The sequence below is a fragment of the Atractosteus spatula genome, chromosome 3, assembly GCF_055471065.1.
Source record: "Atractosteus spatula isolate fAtrSpa1 chromosome 3, fAtrSpa1.hap1, whole genome shotgun sequence".
Lineage (NCBI taxonomy): Eukaryota > Metazoa > Chordata > Actinopteri > Semionotiformes > Lepisosteidae > Atractosteus > Atractosteus spatula.
Genome location: NC_142708.1, coordinates 28,792,542 through 28,806,463, shown reverse-complemented (window position 1 = coordinate 28,806,463; position 13,922 = coordinate 28,792,542). Strand labels below are relative to the sequence as shown.

Here is a 13,922-nt window from a genome sequence, read left to right as displayed (position 1 = left end):
ATTGTGTTTGAGGGATCTGTCAAAATCGGTATTGTTAGGAAAAATTGGCCCTAGGTGTGAATGTCTGTGTTTGTGTCTGTCTGTCCTGCGATGAACTGGTGTCCTATCCTGCCTTGCACCTGTAGCATGCTGGGATAGGCTACACCTCACCCATGATCCTGAATTGGAAAATGTGGTTTGAAAATGGATTGTTGATATTAATAGGATCTTGCAAGTAGAAGGGAAGATGAATTTAGACATAATAATCTGTTCACAAAGCTGCATTTTCTCCACCCATGCATCTGCTTGGACTGACCTAGTGATTGATTTTTCAACAAGAAAATGGCCCTAAACATTGTCCATACTTCTGCTTGGCTCAAGAGAAATAATTATATGGTTTTTCAGTGGATATTTCAAGATCCAGGCTTGAAACGTACAGAAAATGTGTAGTTTAACATGAAATAAACCGTAAGTTCAAAGGTGCTTGTAAAAAATTACATTTTGTATTAACTGTTGGAAATACAGCTGGAAGTCATTGCCAGGGATTATTCTTCATCATTTTCAGGAATGAAGGGATAATTTATTCCTTGTATAGGTAGGATTATAGTAGCTACTGGAAAACATACTAAAGAGTTTCCAAACCTTATTCTCCTTCTTTAGTTGGAGCCCAGCTTTTGGAGTCATTGCATCAAACTTGATCGGGTCAAAACAATAACACTATTACAGCACGTGATTTCAACGCATGAATGTCTGTACATACTGTACACATGTTCATACACTAGAACGCATAACCAAACATAATTTGATATACAGTATGCAGACACTCAATTTCTGGTTGAATCCATCAGCGATTTGTATCAATTTCATCATAGTACCTTATCACAACTAGCTTGAATGGAGTTTGTGATATTCTTAAAATATCACAAATATTTCCTAGAAGATTGACAGAACCTTTTACATAAAGTGACTTCCTTTTCCTACAACACAATTTTGAGGTCACAATTCTGATTGTCTTTATTTATTTTTCTCATTTCATGCGTTATATGTTTTTTTGGTGTTTGTGCTTTAATTGCTTAAACTAAATTTCATAAAGTGAAAATATTCCCTCCAGTTATTTATAAGTCTGGGGATGTGTAAAATAATTGTACTAGCCTTAATCTAAAAGGCTTATCCAAAGCACAACAAAGGCTTGTGCAAAAATTCTATAAAACAGAAAATGCAGACCTACTGTATGCACAGCATCCTTAGATTGCACCATATAAAAAGACATACAAATTACATTTTGGTTATATATTTCACATACTGATTTCGCAGGTTTGTTCTGAGCATTTGTGCATAGATGAATAAAGGAAACAATCTAAAATCTATCCATAAAGACATTACCACACATAATATGTGCATTAAAACTATAACATATTGTAGAAATTGTAAGGTTTTGTGTTACTTTGGCTAGACTTTTTTTGTAAAGCGTTCTAATTTACATAAAAGAGATCAGGAAGTATTGTGCGTCTAGATTTAATGTTTTGTTAGCTTGATCAGTGGATTGAATTGATCGTATGAGCAATGCGTTTCCTGTGCACCAAAAATAAAATTGTTGGGACTCCGATCGTTTCAAATTGTTCTAAAGTTATGATGATAGCCCTTTTGAATCAGGCACAGTTACTGTATGTTCAAATCAAAACTAAAACGTTTGAATTTCTGTGTTTGGCTTGATTATGTTTATTTCATTGTGATCTTATATAGCTGATGTAGATGACGCCAATGCATGATATTGTTTTCCCTGTCTCCAGCTGTTTACAGATTCTGAATACCACTGACCTCAAAGACTGGAAATGTGGGTAAGTTGGACCAGTGAAAACAACTTTTAAACAAAGGCCAAAGGTAAAATGTTAAAAAGTGTTTTACAAAGTTTATACCAAACTGGGCGGAGCGGTGGCTCTGTAGCTAAGGATCTGCGCCTCTGGCTGGAAGGTTGCCGGTTCAAATCCCACGGCCGGCAGAGGAATCCTACTCCGTTGGGCCCTTAACCCCAGCTGCTCCAGGGGTGCTGTACAATGGCAGACCCTGCGCTCTGACCCCAGGCTCTCTCCCTATCTGTGTGTCTCATGGAGAGCAAGCTGGGGTATGCGAAAAGACAAATTCCTAATGCAAGAAATTGTATAGGGTTAATAAAGTGATGTTATTATTGTTATTATTATAGTGTTCCTTTATGTAACAATTCCTTTTCATCCGATTATTACAGTAATCCAGCTGTTTGCTGAAAAACTCTCATTATTAATATTGAATCTAGAAGCTCAAGCTTTCATTAGGAACCTGAAAAATATCCAAATCCAAATAAAACATATAATTCTGAAAACATTTTTTATGAAAGATATTGATTTTAACTCTCTACCTCTTTTTTTTCTGCATTAGATCCTCACGGCTGTTCTTTAAATATTGGCACCAAGAGCAGCTGACTAAACTCTTAGACAGACTGGAAAAGGCAGCCATAGTCATCCAGAAAAGTAAGTTTAATTACACAGGTGAGACAGGAGTGTGGATGTGTGTATATAGAAAATGTGAGATGTCTTTTCAAGGCTGAGTAATTAAACTTCCCAGTATTTGTCAATTATTTTTTGCTGTCATTTTTAATGTCTCATTATATAATATAAATTTGGTTTGAAAGTAAAATTTAGACATAAATTTGGTTCTGCACATGGAAATCAATTTGCATTCAGCTTATTTAATTATTTGCATCAAGTTACTTGATTATTTAATGACTCTCCCTTTAGATTTTAGAGATGCCCCATGGCAAGTTCACTGCACGTGACTTATAAAAAAACTAGTTAAACCTCCTTCACGAGTCTTCCGAATTTCTTAACTTGTGAAGACTCTTGATAAAAACACAGAGCATACAGGCATTGCAATTATGAACTACAGACATGCCAGTAGTTGACTGTCAGGTTTCCCCAAGCAGTTGGCCAGGGACCCAGACTTTGATGGGTTAGAGTTTGAGAGAGTAACCGTGGCAACTTCTGGCAACTTCCAGACACCTGCAAGGTAACAGTGATCACAGTGAGAGATGTGCTGTTCCTCCTGTTGGTTCTAACCCTCCTGTGAACATGTCAGGGCAATCATTCTCTCTCTGTGTTACAGGGCATGTAGCAGTAAGTAGAAGTGTGAAGGGATGCAAGATGTCATAGCACACTTAGGTGCAGTTTGAAGTTGTTGTTTTTTTACGGATAGCCATCAGGAAAGGAAAGCAGGAGTGTGTCTGCCGACTGTTCTGAAAACACCAGCACTTCCGAGGGCATTGTATAACCCAAGCACAGCCCCGGTGTACCTCTTGTGTTAATGTAAATGTCGCATTTGGGACAAGGAGACAACATATACTGTATTTAAACACAGGATGCAAAAGGGAATATGTGGTATAGTAATCATTTTAAGTCTGACAGTCAAGATGGTGTCCTTCTCTCGAGATGTCCGTGCAGCGAGAGGCCGGAGGAGGTACATCGCGCTCCAGGCGGAGCTGCGCAAGCAGAGGCAGCTGCAGCTGGAGAGGGAGGAGGAGCAGCGGAGGCAACAGCAGCAGCAGCAGCAGGAGGAGGAGATGAAGAGACAGCTGGAGATGGAGCAGGAGAATCACAGTGAGGACACTTCCTGTCTCAACCCGCACAGTTACTTCCCTCTTTCAATCCTGATAGGTTTAGGTTCAGTGAAGTCAAAGCCATTTACAATTCCATTGCAGTATTATTTTAGAATTGGTCAGAGGGATTTTGTGGCCGTTTTGTTTAATCCTGTAAAAATGTTGTATGCGCATAGGAGAGCCACAACCCTAAAGACTACCAACTGCTTTAGTTAATTTGTAGAAATGCATTTTACCACAAATTTACTTTAAATAACAATTGTTTTAATCATTCAAAGCTTACCTAAAATGAAAAGAAGACACTCTGCAACTGCTCTGTATTAATTGTTTCCCACCCCTTCATGTCTACCACTGATCACTTATCAGTTTTGTTGAAGGAAGGGCTGTAAAAATGAACTCCTGTAGAGTGTGCTGGTGTATTTATACTGTAGGACCACCTGTGCCTTTGCCAAGAACGAAAAAGCCTCACCCTCAGCCCAGACCACGCACCATTTTAGTGGAGGACAACATACCTCCCCTGCATCCTCCAGTGCCCAGGCCTCGCAGCAGACAATTTATGGTATGAATCTCCTGATTACAGTCAATGTATAGTATCGTCAGTATTCTTTTTTTCACACCATCTCTTGGTCATACTTTCTGTACACCACGTGTGCTTAATGCTCTTCTTGGTGGACCACAGTATCCTGTCTGTATCTGAAAGCCTACAAAAAGGTTTAGGTCTTACAATTAAATTTAGAAGTTCAAATCAAATCAATTTTAGCAAAATCTAACCCTCCTGTTCTGTAGAGAGCAATATAATCTGAATCATTCTTTTCAAGAGCATCGTCTAACAACTCTTTCATATAGGCAGATGTATTGTTGATTAACAAGTCCAAAGTTATTGCTGTGAGTGTGCAGAAAATATAACTTATGTTGAACGATATTCCAGGCCACACCATTTGACAATGACCTGAATATAAAGAATGGTTTTGTCACACTGGGAAACACTGAAGTAGAGGAAGCAGCGACAGAGCGACAGATTAAAAAGAAGAACACCATCCGATGGTTTAAGGAGACACAGGCCAGGAAGGTGGTCAGAAACGGAACCTTTCCAAACTGGTTTCATGGCATGATTACACGCAGGTGAGAAATTTAACACTAAAATATTACCTTTACCTCAGTTACTTTTGTTGTGAGGATGGTGGTTAGTGTTACGTAACTTAGCAAGTTAGATAGGGGAATTTCAATATGGTAAGGGAAAACCAAAAGGACGTTACTTATTTATTCGACTGGAATGCTAAACGATAAACTGAAACTATGTGTTTGATTGATTGAATTGAAAATTGTTGCTTCTTTTCCAGATTTTTATCTGCTGTTCATTCAGACATATTTGAAAGACAGTAGAACTATGGATCTGATTTACTTGTCTTATCCTATTACTCTCTAAATGTGCAGTCTAAAAGAAAATATTTTTTCAGTTTTCACGTTTTCCAGAATAACTTTGCTTTCATGCCTTTTCAAAGTCTGTTCTATGGACTGCATAATCTTATTTGTAAATATCATATGTAGAACCCACACAGTACTATAATGAATTTTTTGTAGTCTTACATTTTTTTTTAACACACCAAACACATTTTAATATATGGCTTTCCAAAAACTCCATGCAATATAATATGCATTTTAAGGTTTGCTTATAAGGATAACCTTATAAGAGTCTTCACATTTTAAAAGAAATCTAGGAGGCAGGAGACACACTGACAACTATAACAATCATGGATTGCATTATCCAAAATATTCTACATGGGAATTAGAAAAACGAATCCTCAAAATGGAGTTTAAACAGGGGTTTGGGCAGAAGGTTAGACTATAATTTCACACACTTCTGCTCGCCTGCGTATATAAGTTTTGCACCAGGTCTTCTTTTCAGGTACCTCTCTCTCATTCCGCCCACTTTCCTATCTACATCCTTGCTCAAATTCTAACTCTGTCTTTGTAATAGTGAGCAGGGGTTCGGGCAGCCTATATCTTCAATTGGCTGCCAATTCCTCAATTATGTGGGTCACGCCAAAAGCTTGCTAAATATTTCATCTCTCTGTCACTTTCATTAGGGTCTAACCAAACTACTGAACATGGCCTATTTAAGCATACGATTAAGATCATTGTTGTTAACCATTTCAGTAGTGGTGCTATATAAAACACCTAATTACCCAAGTTCTTCTTGGTATGAAGAGAATGAAAAATATACATACTGTAAATACTTGTCTGACCCTACTTTTCAGTGTTAGTGTTCAGCACTTCAACAGATTGCATCTAATGAAGAGCTCTGGTTAAATTTCTGTTTCATTTTTACTGTTAGTTTAGCCTTTAAAATATATAAAAATACAAAAAGTAATTAAAATATATCATTCCTGATTTTTGAGAATATTGTTTCATTCCATTGTTTCATGATCATTATTTGTATTCAGCACAAACAAAATAAATGGGCAAAATTTCCCCAGTTTTGTCATTCATTTTTTTATGATCAGATAAAGCAAGCTTTTCTATTCTCCCCAGTTTTTCTCAGGCATGAAGCCAGGAACATTTCGGTCCTGACAGAGGGGAAAGATGCCAAAATTAACATCTGTCACCACCTCTGAAGAAATATCTGAAACATTCTGCTAATCCTTTGTGATTTATTTTCCCAGACAAGCTGAAGATTTCATTGCTGATAAGCCCCTTGGCTGTTTCTTGATTCGTGTTGGCCAGAGTCGAGAAGGATACACATTAACGTACAGGTAAAAATTTAACCTCCTCCCACCCCACCCAAAAGACCTGCTTTTAATCATACAGTAAGCTAATCTCCTCAGGTGAATCACAAATGTGATAGCGGCATGTATATTGATGTATAACAAGTCCACAGTTACTACTATGAGTGTGCAGTAAACTGTTGATTCATTAACGAAACCACATAGTTACAGTAATTCAGGTATGAAGTGTAACATACAACAATTAGATAATTACTGTATTATAATATAATTGTCAAATGTAAAACTAAGTAAATTTATTCCATAATTTTGATAATATTTTTACTACACACAAAAAACCCTGGCTTTTAAACATTTGAGTTCAAAATTAATTGTTTCAACAATTACATATAAGATCACTTTATTGGCCATGTACAATTTCGTGTATTAGGAATTTGTCTTTTCACATACCCCAACTTGCTCTCCACGAGACACACAGACGGGGAGAGAAGCTGTGAGTCAGAGCGCAGGGTCAGCCATTTATAAGGTGCCCCTGGAGCAGTTGGGGTTAAGGGCCTTGCTCAGGGGTCCAACAGAGTAGGATTCCTCTGCTGGCCGTGGGATATGAACTAGCAACCTTCCAGCCACAGGCACAGATCCTTAGCCACAGAGCCACCGCACCGCCCCTACAGTATATCTAACTGTGCATACCAACTAAGTGTATAGCAATTTGTTTCTCACCTTTTGAAAGAAGTATCACAGCCACATTAAGACATGAACAAAAAATATTGGTATTCAGTTTGACAGCCTCCCCTGCCACGGACACATTTAAAAAAAGTATGAGTCTATAATAAAAAGGAAAGGGAAATCAAGATGTCTCACTTTTTAATATAGAAAAATAATGTAATATGATCATTTTATATGGATAGGGCCCCATATTTCAGCCCGAGAATGTACAGTAATTCAATTTATTCATTCTATGAATGAGGAATTAGTTTCACAAATCTTGATTAGCTTTAATCTTGGACAGTTTGTTAACTTAGGTAAGAAAGTCCAAAACTAGTGCTGGTCAGGGTCTGTGAAACCTATCTGTGGAGTGTAAAAAATAATTGCAAATTTACCTCCCCACAAACTAGACAGAAACCACAGTTTTACCATACAGTTGCTATAGTAAATCCAATTCTGTAGACATTAAAAGTGAGCTTTGGGGTTTTTGTACTCTTCAAGCTCACATACTTTGCCTGAATTTTCTCAGAAAGCCAATCACAAGTAGGTTGTTATAGGTTGAAGGTTTCACATAACAATCTGCACTTTTGCACTCTATTCCCAGTTTGCATTGTTTCACGGTTTGCAAATGTCACTTTCCTTTCCTTTCCTAAATCCTGAACCTATCCCTCACTGTTATCTTCACTGACAGCCTGCATAAGGGATTTCAAACTTATATCTGAACACTCATGGGTATGTGCCTGCATGCTGGTTCCTCATGTATAGTGGTACTTGAAACGATTATTTTCTGGCATTCGATGTTTATTTTTATTCCATGTTTGGACTTTCACTTTAATATTTTAAAATTTCACTTTAATATATACATTTTAATATGAGAATGATTTTAAACAATTCAGTTGATCAAACTCATTAGATTTTTAAGTACAGGAAGAACCTAACTTGAGAGTTGCCTCCTGTTCTCAGTTTGAATTGTACTTGTGTTCACCAGATCATGTTTAATTCTTAAGAAGAAGTCCACTAGGTTGGCTTTTTTGATGCCTTTGATGATTTTGAATAATTGAATCAGGTCCCTTCATCCTCTTTTTGAGATAAAAAGGGATTCAGTTATTTTATCCAATCAGCGTAGGGTAATCCTTTGAGCATGTATGCGATTGCTCTTTTCTGAACAGCAATGTTTCTGTTGTATCTTGGTGACAGGATTGTACACACTATCTTAACCATGTTCTTGCTTAAGCAATGTAGAGTTCTAGCATGAAACCAGATTATTTAAATTTTAGGCTACGTACAGTATGTACCCTAACTTTTGCCTGTTTCATTGTTTCCCCACATTATCTGGAAGATGAAAAGGATGTCATCGTAAACCCATTAGTCTTTTTCCCAAGTAGCCTCTTTAATCTCAGCCTTTACCATTTTATATTTGTATGTTATTTGTAATTTTTTAGATTTGTATGTTATTTGTTAACTATGTGAGTTACAACATTAGATTTCCTTTCTCAGTTGGATCACACTGTTTGAACTGCAGGCTCTCCTACAAACTGATGATATCCTCTCAGATTGGTCACAAGCTAATAATGAAGCTATGAAGCTTCCCTAAAATGAACCCTGCATGGCAATTAGGTTGTACTTCAGAAGCAGCATTATTGTAACAAAACGAGGCACAAGACTTCCCTAAATGTCAGCAAGGGATTGTAAATCCCAAAGCACGTTGGTGATTTTATTGTAATGCTTTTGTTTTATCATGTTGTGTGATGACATCACAGTGCATTTCACAAAAAGACAAAAAGCTAGAACATTTGAGTAAAAATAACACTGAATGATTTCTTCTTGTTCTGTGTTCTCGTTGTTGACAGGGGTAAAGACCGTTGCCGACACTACATGATTGAGATGCAGACGAACGGCAAGTATGTCATACTTGGAGAAGACCGGGCCCATGCCTCCTTGCCCGACTTGGTGGAGTACCACAAGAACGTTGGCATCAAACCCTTCATGGAGCTGCTCACGGTGCCCTGTGGACAGGTAACCCACTCACATCCTGTACACTTTACTCCTCCCACTCACAAATGGCACATTGATTCATCAGTTTCAAAAATAATACCAGTTGTGACACCTTGGGGTTGATGGGCTCTTTCAGGCTTGTCCTCTAGCATATTGCAAGATTGTACTGTGCTACAGCAAAATGCAAGACCTAGAGTTTCCTAACATCTTTCAAAAAGAAAAAAAAATGGCTCTTTTTTTTGGACTAGCTATATTAAATATATTACTATGCAAACTATATTTAACTATATGTTTATTTTATCACAAATCACAATTCATCCCAGGAAAGGGCCAAACACTTTCTCTCTTTGTTCTCCAGAATAGTATTTTCATAAATACTAAAAAAAAAAGCTTCTTCTTTCCTTATATTGTTTAATTTGCTATTTTCCAGTACAACTACCAGGTCTCAAATGGACTCCTCACTCCGTTCTTTCATAGGATTATGTACACTGAGCACAGACTGTCTTTATGTGAAGCTTTATTGTGCTTTGTTTCTTTAAAGTGTAGTAGAGAATAAAATGAAAAACAAAAATCCAAATCACCTTGTTTTAATTGCTGTAGATATGCGAGCAGGAGCCTGACTATGAGGAGCTGAAGAACCTCATGCTGAAGCCCTGCTCACAGGCTGATGGAGGCCATGACAGCTCGGATGAGTCTGTGTCTGACCGTGGCCACCTTGAGCTCCTAAAACTATTTATTCCTCCCAATCCAACCCACACAATGGAGGCCCAAGTGCCCCCGGTACTGAAAAAAATTTCAGAGAGGAAGCTCCGGACTGAAGCTCAGGAAACCCAGAAAAATGTGACTGGAGGCCAGGAAACAAATGATGACCAGAGTAACAAGGGTAATCGCCCCTTCCCTCGCTTGTATCCATCTATCCGCCTTGCCATGAGAGAGATTCAGCAGGTCCAACAGGTGAGTCCACCATACGAGACTCTGTATAGGAGAAAAAAAATGAATTTGCAAAAGGCTGAGCTTGTTGATTTATGATCATCATCGAATTATTTTGGTTTTTGCTCATACATAAATAAAACAAAATTTGTATATCCATAATCTCGCCCCAGTAATCAATTTTAGTTGTCTGCTACAGTAACTGGTACTGCTAATCAAAATGTAATTAAATAGTAGCACAAATTAGTAAAGAGGTGTAATGAACTGTCGGGTTCAGCAGAAATATCCTGGGTTTTAAATGCCCGAAATAAAAAGTATCTTGATGGTTTCACTTTGTTACACTAAATAACAATTTTTATTGACAATTATGGCCAATTACAATAATTACAGTTTGTTCAGAATGGAAGGTAGAATAACAAGTATCTGTCAGTCTAGCCCTCATTTTCTTAAATGCTGACCTCACATTAACAGTCCTTTCTTGAGCAAAATAATCTTTGGTTTTAATCAAACTGTGTTTTCAGTCTTCAACCAATGATAACAGAACTAGACCTTGGCAAGCTGTATCATTGTACTATAGCAGAATACATTAGTAGAATGTATAGACAGGTTCTGTAAATCATTGTCATGTTATTGAAGGGTGTTTCCTATAACAAGACTTTTCTGAAACCTTTTTGTTACACAGATTAGTGTTCCCTAAAGCATTATAATACTTTACTCATGGAGCTACCATATAATTAAACATTTAATCACTTTATATAAACATGTATGCCACCCCAGAGAGAAATGTAAATTACTTTTATTAGTTCTGCACTGTCTTTCCTTAAAAATTATTTCCAAATCATGTTCTTCACAATGTGTTGTGAACTTGGCCTGGGATACACAGTGAAAAGCTGCTTTGCTGTAACGGACAGTATGTGCTAAAATAAAATTCTCTCCTTGAAACAAAGTACACATCATCAGTACTTCTCTGTGTACTGGTATTTTGAACTGTGAAATGTATTCTTAACAATGGGCTTACAAGATTAAGTCTTATTCCAAACCTGTTAGTTCTCTCTGGAGTGAGGCATTCATTTATTATGCATTAATAAACATCAACATTCAATTATTTTGTATAGGACTGTTCAAATATTGGCCTCTTATGATGATAATGTGTGTTCTGGGTATCAAATGTTTACTCTAAGAATCACAGTTCTGCTTGCACACTGTAGTTTTCACCTTGAAATTATTTTTAATTTGCAATATAGTTATTGCATTAAACTGAACAACACAACACATTTTTTTCTACATTGATTATACACTCTGGAGCTTTAGTCATGAAATTCAAATCAGAATGAAATATCTCTTAAGAACACCTATGAACACCTAAATAGAATTCTATTTTACCTCATTCTTCAGAATAACAACAGTACAGAAACTACCCCTTAGTTCCTGGTTTCATTTTAGTTCTTTACTTAATTTGCCAGGATAATATTCCACAGTAGTTTTCATATAGCAAAAGGAAAAAGGAGAAAAAGATTAAATGTCAACTACAGTACTCGTTTTTCAAAAGTTGAATGTGTTCTTACATCATATCATCAAAAAAGCACAAATAGTGGTTAAATGACCCATATTTTTACATTTTGTCTTTCCACAGCACTTTTCTGACTGCAAGAAAGATCTAGAGGTGAAACATTCCAGTCACAGTTCCTAGCATAACAAATAAAGGTGAGTGAATATACAGTATAGAACATTTGAACAGGCAAATTGAATATCCCTTCTAAAGCAATTGGATTGAATATTGTGTCAAAAATACATTGTTTAATACATTATTCTTTCTAGGGATAGTTTATTTTTGCTTGAGTACAGCAACCAAATGAGTTACAGTGTTAAGTCTGTAAAATCACTTTAATGTTCAACAAACTGTTTATGACCTCATTCCTTAGCAGGTGTCATTTTTTGTATCTAAAGTATTTAAAATTAAATCGAGGATGATGATAATTCGTTGTATGGATAATAGCTCTTTTCATCCCGAAGAATGAGAATACATTATCCACTCATTAGTTGTTTTTTTAATTCACACTTTTTGAGTTATGTAATTTGTTTTTTTTCTTCTTCTGTTTCAGACTCCTAACACAAATGCAAACTTTTAAACCTCCAGATGAACATGCACTTTTTACAGTAGTATGAAGCAGGGCAGGGAATTATTTGAATGTGAATTAGAGAAATCTATTAGCTGACCCTGATTTTAAGGTTATCTCATGTCATAGTTGTATGTTTTGTAAGTTCCTGTGTATATGTAAGTTTGAATTCTGTACTTAGTGAATAAAACCTTTTTTGTATTATACTGTCCCATGTTTTGATTATACACTTAATTCTGTATTCAGAAACAGGCAGTCTATCTGGTAACACAGGATTCTGTGTGCTGTAGAAAATATGTAAGCCAGTACTCTTGTTCTCAACTTTTGAGGTTACAGTCCTGGAAATGTGTTTGTATGCAGAACCACAGTACTGGTTCTTCATGATATCAGTTGCTGAGATAATACAAAGAAAACGTTTAAAGGTGCACAGAAAGCGAGCTTTTTCAATATAGATATTATCTGGAGACATTAAATGCTGGCTAACCTCTAGCTAGCTAAATAGAGAAAAATTAGAGCTTCAAGGCTGGAGGGTTTCTCGCAGACTCTGGACAAGGCTTATTTTTCACTTGGGTGTTCGAATAATAACATTTTATTGAAATATGAAATATCCCGTATTTAGTTCAGTCATTAATCCATTTAACTTTTTACTGTATATTGTTGTTGTTTAACAAATGTGAACCAGGAAACTGCCTAGTGAACTAGGAAGTCCAATCTGTACTTGACAAAATATGCTATGAAAAACATTTATGGCATGGTATTGGCAAACCCTGTTTATGCTTATTGTTTTCAGATTTCCAGAAAATCATGTGATGTGATTTGCATTCTGTGAAGAAAAAAACAATTTACAACATTATTACTCTGATAATTCAGCTGTTAGTGCTCTGTCTACCCAGGATAAATTTTAGATTTTCCAAGGCTCTCATCTACAGTACCTGAATGTCATATTTAAAATGAGTTGTTTTTTTCTTTGATAACACCTTCAGGAAATGCAAGCCTGTTATTTTTCTTGTTGTAGGATTTTGGATCATTGAGATAAAGCAGTGGATCCCAGCCATGGTACTGGAGGAACACTGCATCAGCTAGTTTTCGTTCAACTGAGCTTCAAATCAACAGTGCTCTTGGCAACATTGTAATTCACATGCTTGCTTGTTTAGACTTATAGTTAACTTGTTTCTGCACTCAGTGTCTGCAGAGTCTTAAAAAATGTATTGCCTCAGAAACACTGTTTCTAACAACCTCAGCTCATGGCATTACAGATGCTTATTTCTGTCTAGACAGCTCTTATTAAGTGATCAGTGTACGAGGAACAGACACAGGTAGGGAATACATTTTATCAAACCCTCCCACAATGGAATCTTTTTCCCTTCTGCAGATGTCCAAGTGGTTAAATTTCAGACATGATTGAGAGGATTTCTGAAACTTGGATGCATTACAAACCCCTTTCAAAATTTGAAGAGCAGAAATTAATTTAAATAGAAAATGGAAATCAATTAGTCTGGGATTAAGAATTTGGCTGGATAAAAACCTAGAAAACAAAATGGTCACCCAGGAACATGGCTGGGGACCACTGAGATAGTGTTCCTAACATCTGCATCTTGCTTGAATAGTACACCTAACTCTGTAAACATAGGCCAGCATTAATGTACAGTAGAAAAGTAATACGGAATGTATGATGAAGTTTAAAAAATAGTTACAAATTAAATTCAGGTGGCTTTATCAGATGTTACACATTTCAAGATTAAAAGTTAAAAACTGGAGCTGGAACTCAAAAGTAGTGAAAAGTAATTATAGTTTCAGTTACAATATCAAGGGGAGGTTGCAGGGGCTACTTTTGATATGAACAAGGAA

At 36.6% G+C, this 13,922-nt stretch overlaps 1 protein-coding gene across 2 annotated transcripts in view; it reads left to right on the top strand.

The window, feature by feature from the left end:
• unm_sa41569 (un-named sa41569) overlaps positions 1 to 12,277 on the top strand; it is a 64,811-nt gene extending 52,534 nt beyond the window's left edge. For both annotated transcript variants that reach the window (XM_088910347.1, XM_088910348.1), the window contains 10 exons: positions 1,770 to 1,817; positions 2,392 to 2,483; positions 3,438 to 3,605; positions 4,036 to 4,163; positions 4,533 to 4,726; positions 6,268 to 6,357; positions 8,883 to 9,048; positions 9,628 to 9,981; positions 11,591 to 11,661; positions 12,060 to 12,277. In XM_088910347.1, coding sequence (XP_088766473.1) covers positions 1,770 to 1,817; positions 2,392 to 2,483; positions 3,438 to 3,605; positions 4,036 to 4,163; positions 4,533 to 4,726; positions 6,268 to 6,357; positions 8,883 to 9,048; positions 9,628 to 9,981; positions 11,591 to 11,647 — 1,297 coding nt within the window. In that variant the 3' untranslated portion in view covers positions 11,648 to 11,661; positions 12,060 to 12,277. The remainder of the gene's footprint in view (positions 1 to 1,769; positions 1,818 to 2,391; positions 2,484 to 3,437; positions 3,606 to 4,035; positions 4,164 to 4,532; positions 4,727 to 6,267; positions 6,358 to 8,882; positions 9,049 to 9,627; positions 9,982 to 11,590; positions 11,662 to 12,059) is intronic.
• Positions 12,278 to 13,922: the final 1,645 nt, after the last annotated feature.